Source organism: Podarcis filfolensis, assembly GCF_964270895.1.
Source record: "Podarcis filfolensis genome assembly, chromosome: 15".
Taxonomy (NCBI): domain Eukaryota; kingdom Metazoa; phylum Chordata; class Lepidosauria; order Squamata; family Lacertidae; genus Podarcis; species Podarcis filfolensis.
The window spans coordinates 5,842,487-5,850,341 of NC_139618.1; the positions used below are offsets into that span (position 1 = coordinate 5,842,487).

A 7,855-nucleotide genomic window follows, 5' to 3' on the forward strand; every position below is an offset into this window, starting at 1 on the left:
AGTTCACGGTTAAAGTGGAGATTTGAGTCCAGCTCTTCCAGATCCAACTCTAAGGCTGCATTCACATGGAAGCTTATTCCGTTTCCCTTATTCAGTTCCGCATTATATTTGAGCTTTCAAACAACGTAAAAGCTGCTTCTTGAACTTTTAGTGGAATATAGCGCAAGTTCAGGCCTAATTTCAGTGTTATTTCTTTCCAGGAAAAGAAAAATCCATTTGTAAGTAATATGGAAATGGGTACGAAACTTGCACTATAGATTCGGAAGCGGCTTTTGGCACCATGCGAAAGCTCAAATGCAATGTGTAAATGAACAGTTAGGGAAATGCCGATAAATAGAATGCCTGCAAATAAAAAAATCAGGGTTTTGGGCAAGAATGACAGGCACTGTACTGTACAGTGCTTTTAGGGTCATAAGAACCTAAGAAGAGCCCTAGTAGATCTGACCAAAGACCCAGCATCACAGTGGCCAAATGGATGCCTTATAGTACTTTTCAGACCATTGGCCCACTATTGTCTACACGGACTGGCAGCAGCTCTCCAAGATTTTAGTCAGGAAGTCTTTCCCAACTGTATCCCAAGATGTTGGGGACCGAACCCCATCACACACAAGAGGCTACGCCTCTTTGCTAATGTGACCTGCATTAAAAATGTTTTTTTTTAAGAAAAGCTTCCTGCCCTATTAATCAGGAGCTCCTTTTTAGTCAGTTGAGAACATTTTGATCGATTCATCAGCTACACCTTGCAAATCTTAACATGACTGCAGTCTTCCCAACACGCAGTGTTCCCTCCCACCCAGTTCATTTATATCCCATCTTTCTTCTGTGACCTGATCGCAGCGCTCCAAGACCTTGCTATGCCATTGGCCGCTGAAGGCTGCCATTTTACTTTCCCAGGGTTCCCTGGTGTGACACTACACTGAGCGCGCCCCATGGCATTGTGGGGAATTTAAAATGGCACCTGGAGAGGCTGCCTCTGGATAAACTTGCAGCCAGATGAAGGGGAGGGGAGAATAACATGGGGGGGGCCTACAGAAAACAACCTGATATGGCCCTGATGCTATCTTATGTAGCCTGAAAAACCAGGAAAATGGGTAAGAGAAACAGACCCTAAATTGGCACACACAAACACACTCCGGTTCTGCTCTGCAAAACAATTAAGGAAGGAAATCTGAAATTTGACAGCCACGCTCCATTCTTTATGAGAACCGGGCATTTGCAATATATATTTCGGACATTCCCCTTGTTGTCACTAATTCAGTCCAGGCCTGTTTCCTGGCTACAACAAGCTGTAACCAATTTTGGCCATACCCTGTTTTAACAAAGAGCTTACAGGGGGTTTGGGTTGAGGAAGGGAGAGACAAAGGCTGAAATGCTAACCCCACTTTACCTGAAGCCCCAATGAATTCAACAGGGCTTACTTCTGGGTAGCCACATAGAAGGAATGCAGCCCAAGGAGAAAGGGGTACAATCTTATTAATGGATAGGAGCCCAGAGTTCTGCAAAGTGCTTAAAATGCACAAATGTTTCCTTTCGTGATATACACTGACAAAACCGGCTATTAGGATATTCTGAGTTTTGTCTTAATTTTTTCTTCATTTCCACACATATCCAAGTTCAGGAACATTACCCAGCTTTCACGCTGCTAACCCCATCACATTTCAGGATCAAGGAAGGGGATAAATGACCACAAATTTCAAATAATGTACATTTTTTTAAAGAGGGGGAAAAAGTGAGAAGGCAGAATGAGCTGTAATGAAGAATTAAGCCTGCAAAGGGGAGGGGGGGTTAATTGCAGTGGGGTGTACAAGGTGACAACGCTACACACATTTAACCAGGAGTAAGTCCCACTGAAATAAGCAGGATTTTATTTTTATATCTCACATTTCTTCCAAAGAGCTCAAGACAGCATATGTGATTCCCCCACTCCCCCAGGTAGGTTAGACTGAGAGATGCCAACTGGCCCAAAGTCACCCAGTGAAAACTTGGTGGCTGAGGGGATTTGAACCCAGAACTCATGGGTCCTACTCTAAACACTACAACAAACTTATGAGTGCCTTAGAAGAGCACCTCTAGGGTGTGACTGCAGGTGAATGGAGCTATGGACTAAAAGCACAAGCAATCCAAAATATGGTACTGGAAATTAACTGAAGAGTTACTGTATTTTTCCATGTATAAGACTGTATTTCCCCCAAAATTTTTAAAGTTTAAAGTTGGGGGTTGTGTTACACATGGAATGTTGCAATTAATTACTTCTTAATTTGGGGCTCAAAATATACATGGGGGCGTCTTATACACTGAAAAATACGGTAACTTGAATAGACTCTTGTCAACCGCCCTAGTGCCTCTGCATTCATTGACCAGTCAGGCAGGAGGAAACCATTGGCTTTCTAAGCAATCATACAGCTCTCTGGATGTTGATGGGCGTAATACCATCAGCCCCAGCCAACACATCAAGGATGATGGGAGCTGGAGTCCAAAAAATCAGGACAGCCACAGGTTGCCCACCCCTGGCTGAAAGTTATATGAAACCACAGGTCAACAGTTCCACATGAAGATGAGATTCTGCCTATTCGCAGATGTGTGCAATTACTTTGTAAGCGAGACCCAGTCAATGCTTCCTCTACACACAAAGTCCCAGCTCTGAAGTCCGGTTCCATTCATGTGTTCACCCCAGAGATCAGCAGGATTTGGCACCAAGCAAGCAGGAACAGAACTAAGGCCCAAGCCAACATCTACTCCCCATTTGGACATACTCCTCCCTACTTGAGTGTTCATAAAACTGAACAATTCTGCAGGTGATTAATTTCGGAATAAGCCCCACTGGGGTTAGGCTCCCCTTGGGAAAGGGGCTATAACTCAGTGGTTGAACATTTGCTCTGCATGCAAAGGTCTCAGGTTGGATCCCCAGCATCTCCAGCTAGTAGGGCTGGTAAATATTCCTGTCTGAAATATTCCTGTCTGAAATCCTGGGGTGATGCCGACAATACTGAGCTAGGTGCCAGTGTTAGAAACAGGTAAAATCACCAAATGGCTCCTTAAACCTGGGTTATGGTCAACACAATTAAATGTCTAGGCACCATGGGGGGGCAGTGAGATTTATTATTGTTATTAGTTTCATTTCTATACTGCTTTATAGTTTAAACAAAAAAACTCAAAGTGGTTTACAACACATTAAAATATCAAATAAAACAATCCAGAATAAAACAAAGCCAAGCTTCAAGGAAAATATTTCAGATCCTTCTCTAATTGACATTTTGCTTTCCCCATGTTTATTTACCTACTTAATTTATATAGCTGCTCCACAGCAGGAGGACTCTGGGAAGCCAGTCTTAAAGTGTTGGACTAGGACCTGGGAAATCAGGGTTCAAATCCCCACTCAAGCCATGAAGATCACTCACTGGGTGACCTTGGGAGTCAAGCACAGCCTCTTAACCTACCTCACAAGGTTGTTGTAGGGATTAACTGAGGAGGGGGTGGGTGAGCCATGTACTCTCTGGGGGGAAAGGTGGGATATGAATGCAGTAAATAAGCTCTTCTGCTTACTTGCTTAAGAAAGCTGGAGAGGCCAGCCAGATGGAGATGTCAATTGCCAACCTGGCATCCAGAGATCTCCATGTAGTCACAACTGGACCTGTGCCATTAGCAAAATGTGCCTGGTGCCTGACTAATTTCGAACACTGGTGGACCCCAATGGTCTAACTCAGCTTAAGGCAGCACCTGAATTCCTGTATTCCCACTCAATGCAGTAGGACACATTTCCTAGGCAACACACACAGGATCCGGCTACATGTTTGAATATGCAAGTCACAACTTTTTTTTATTGGCAGGTCAGAAATTCAGACAATCTATTATCAATAATACTATTTTTTTTAACTAAACCCCACCCCCACAATCCTATCCAATGCATGATGCATAAAAAAAATTTAATCCAAATGCATCGCTTGTAACAGCAGCCCAAAATAATACTATCCAATTTAGCCCGAGTCAGATTTAATCAGGATCTCTCTTCCCTTATGTGAATGCTACAGAAAGGAAGTAAAAACCTGGAGCTACTTTAATTCCAGGAAAGGAGGTGTCATGGAAGATGCTCCCCAAAACACACACACACACACACACACACAATGGAGGGAGCCCCTCTGCCATTGTAAATCCATTTGAGGGAGTAAGCTTCATTGAAAGCAAAACAATTAAATAACAGAATGAGTAACTCAGTGAGAGCTACCTCTGAAGTAGGCGTGAACAGGGGAGGACTTTGAAGCTGGCACTATAACACTGTGTGGCACAACATCCAGGATCTTCCTGAATCTTGTAGGACTTACTTCCAAAGAGACCTGCACAGGCTTGCAAGAAAACGTGCTGCCATTCTGGAAATCCCACTGGATTCCACCAGGAAGATGACAGCCGGTTGCATTTAGTGTTCTACTTAGAGCCTAGCCACGGAAATCAAAGGGGCACGACTAAATCAGGTCTATGTCTTTCAATGGGGAAAAGAATTTAGTTGGATACATCCTTAGACAACTCCATAGGAGTTAATTCTGAGACGCTGCCCATAGGGGTGCGAGGCTTTTGCTCATTTACCTGGGAGCAAGCCCAATTTATAGAAGACAAACGCCTTCCTCCTGTGTAAACCTGCATCTATCCGGAGCAGCAGTTGCAATCCGAACCCTACTTACCCGGGAGTAAGCCCCACTGAACTCAAGCATGGCAGGGTTAGGACTGCGTTGTATAGTAGGCAATCCGAACCTCACTTACGGGAGGAGAGGGGGCAAGCCCCAGTGAATTCAGTAGGCCTTACTTCTGAACAAGTATCGTTAGGATTGCGCCGTTACTCCCGAGTAAACTCCGGCGCACGGTCCTGCTGTCATCGTGCACCCATTTACTTGGATGCAAAGCAAGCCCCGCTGACTATATAGGGGGAAGCAGCGATGGGGGAGGAGGTAAACAAACAAACAAACAAACAGGGGGAAGGGGGAGGTAAACAAACAAACAAACAAGGCGATGTGGGGTTGACAAGCAGCGAAGGGCAGCAGTAACTCACGCAGCTTCTTCCACATGGCCCGGTGGCAGGCGAGGAAGCCCTTGCGAAGGGCGGCGCAGACGGCGGCCGGCTTGTGGGATCGGAAGCCCTTCTGCTTCTTGATGAAAGGCCAGAGGTTCTCCCGGGCGAAATGGGCCGCCTCGCGCCCGCCGTGCCCATCGCAGACGGCGAAGAAGGCCACCGAGCGGTCGCCGCCGCCGCCATCATCCCCGCCTAATGCTCTGCCGCCGCCGCCGCCGCTCGCTGCGCCCATCCCCGACGCCGCCTCTGGCTCCGGCTCGACCAAGATGCGGGTGACGTCCTCCATGTATTTCCTGCCGCCTTGGTCCGAGAAGAGGCTCACCCCCAGCGAGCAGGGACCCTCCATGCGGGGAGATCGGGCCGCCCCCTCTGCCTCCTCCCGACGGGAACCAGGCTGCGGCCGCCGCGGCCGCCCCCCCACCTCCTTCCTCCGCTTTATCCCTTCTTCTTCTTCTTCTCCTCCTTCCCTGCTCCCCTGAAAAGCCTAGAGATGATCCGCGCTCGGCTTCTTTCTTTTGATGCCCCCTCCTCTCCCCCCCCCCCAAATCAATCAATCTCTCTCTTTCTCTCTCTCTCTCTCCCGGCCGGCGGTGACTTTATTGTTTATGACCGTCGGAGGAAGAGGAGGAGCCGCGGCGGCGCTGGCAGGCGCTGTCCAGGCATGCCCTGTTCTGGTTCTCCCTCTCCCCGTCTCTAACCCTCCGCGCGGGCGGCTCGGAGCGCGATGTAGCAAAAGGCGGAACAATCGCCGCTTCCGATAGAACGCCGGGGAGGTTCGACGTTCCAAGGGAGGAGCGGGGGGCGCGCCTCGCGTGCACTAGCCTCCGCCTCCCCCGCCGAAAAGGGAAAACGAGGGAGGCGCGCGCAGAGGACGGATTTGCCAGTTCTCCCTGTTGCTCCTTCCTCCCACGCGCTGACAAACTCAAATCTTTTCATGTTGTGTTTTAAGGACCTCCTTGTGATCTAGGCAGAAGATGGAATGGGTTGGCGGTTACAGTGTTGTTAGTATTTTTAAATTAATATTTATTTGATCGTTGGATTTGTTAGTCGCTTTACCTTACCCCCAAGGCAGCGCAAAGCGAAACAAAAATAACCCCATATTAAAACCTAGGGGAGGAGGAAATGCGTTCAAAACACCCCTCACACTTCTCAAAAGCTCTAAAGATAAGAAAGGACAACCGAGGGCCCTGGTTACAGAGGAAAGGTTTTCTCTGGCGTTGATTTTTTTTAATTTTATCGTACATTGCCCTCCGCCTTGCTCCGTTTCTAAAGGACTCGGGAGTACAGGTTATTGAATTCATAAACAAAACATTAACATTCCATTGTTAAAGAGTATGTTTTAATTCATGTTATTATTTTTCTGTAATATTTGTTATGATGGATTGAGGTATCATTATTAAAGCATGCTTTAATTCGTGTTATTATTTTTCTTCTTTAGTCAATATTTGTTGTTATAATTCATGCATGCATTGTGCAAGAAGTGGCCTTTTTGGAAAACGTTATCCCAAGTTGTTCGAAACCATGTATATATTGTTTTATTCAATAAAGTTTTCTTTGACTTATTTTTTTTAACAAAAAATGGTTTGATTCAGGTTAAAAGGTGTTTGTCTTCGATTTTTAAAAATTATTTTAATGGCATAATGAATTCATATTCATGAAGCTTTCTTGGCGGGGTCTCTGCCTTTAACCTCTTACTTGTGCTATGGTAACAACATATAACAGAAATATTTAGAAATTTGAATTTTTAAAAATTGTAATCAAAACAATGGGGTAGGATCCAGACTTAGCCATATTTAAAGTACATATACTCATGACAACACCCCGATACACACACACACACACACACACACACACACACAAATTAGACTACAACAGGCTCCAGAAATTGTTAGTCTTATGACTGTCTTGGCCTTGTTACATACATAGTGGTTAGAATGATGGACTGTGAAGAGCTGCAATATGTTTTATGTGCCTGTGACACAGGGCCCTACCTTCCAGTTAAAAATATTATAATTAAGCTTTGATATAGTTGACAACAGTCCGCCCTGCTTGCGTTTAATTTCCCTCTGACCAGACTGCTTGCATTTTTTACTACTTTGTGTGTGTGTTTATATACCGGCTAATTAGGCATGGATAACACACTCCATGCAGCTGATGATGTGGACACTATTTCACGAAAGCCTATTATGCCATAATAATACGTCATTCCCATTGAGCTCAGTGGGACTCCCTTCCCAGGGTCAATAGGTATATGACTTCAGCCTCAGTCGTTAAGGTGTTACAAAACACTATGTTTCTTTATCTTTTTACCTGAGGCTCTGCAAATAACAGGTCTCTCTGTCCAACAGGGCTTGCAATCAAAAACTAGACAAAACACAGGAAGGTTTGTAACTTGGCTTCTTACCTGTCTTTTTCACAACCAGAAACTTGCAACAAGGTGTGTTGAAAAGTGACCTGAATATCTCAAAAGTGCTAGATACCCTTTTAATTTATTAAAATGCATATGCCGCTTAATAAAAAAATATATATCCTAAGTGGTTTAATATTAAATGGTTCAAATTGTTCATTAAAAATAGCAATAAAAACAGACTTTAAAAAACTGGTGACATAATACAGTTAACAAAATATAGATAAAATCAATGATTTTTAAAAACAATTGAACATAACAAGGTTTCACGTATGAGTAGGCTTACCTAAATCAAAAAGTTTTAAGTAGGTGTCAAAAAACTAGGAAAAAAAGGTGCCTGCCTGGTAATAATAGGGCTGTAATGTTTAATCAGTTAGGTTGGTGATTTT

At 44.8% G+C, this 7,855-nt stretch overlaps 1 protein-coding gene across 2 annotated transcripts in view; it reads right to left on the bottom strand.

Annotated features, from left to right (window-relative positions):
* PPM1D (protein phosphatase, Mg2+/Mn2+ dependent 1D) overlaps nucleotides 1-6,212 on the bottom strand; it is a 33,901-nt gene extending 27,689 nt beyond the window's left edge. The window contains exon 1 of one of the 2 annotated variants that reach the window (XM_083587742.1): nucleotides 5,039-6,212. In XM_083587742.1, the coding sequence (XP_083443868.1) occupies nucleotides 5,039-5,405 (367 nt within the window). In that variant the 5' untranslated portion in view covers nucleotides 5,406-6,212. The remainder of the gene's footprint in view (nucleotides 1-5,038) is intronic. The other variant, XM_083587741.1, reaches the window with a different exon arrangement.
* Nucleotides 6,213-7,855: the final 1,643 nt, after the last annotated feature.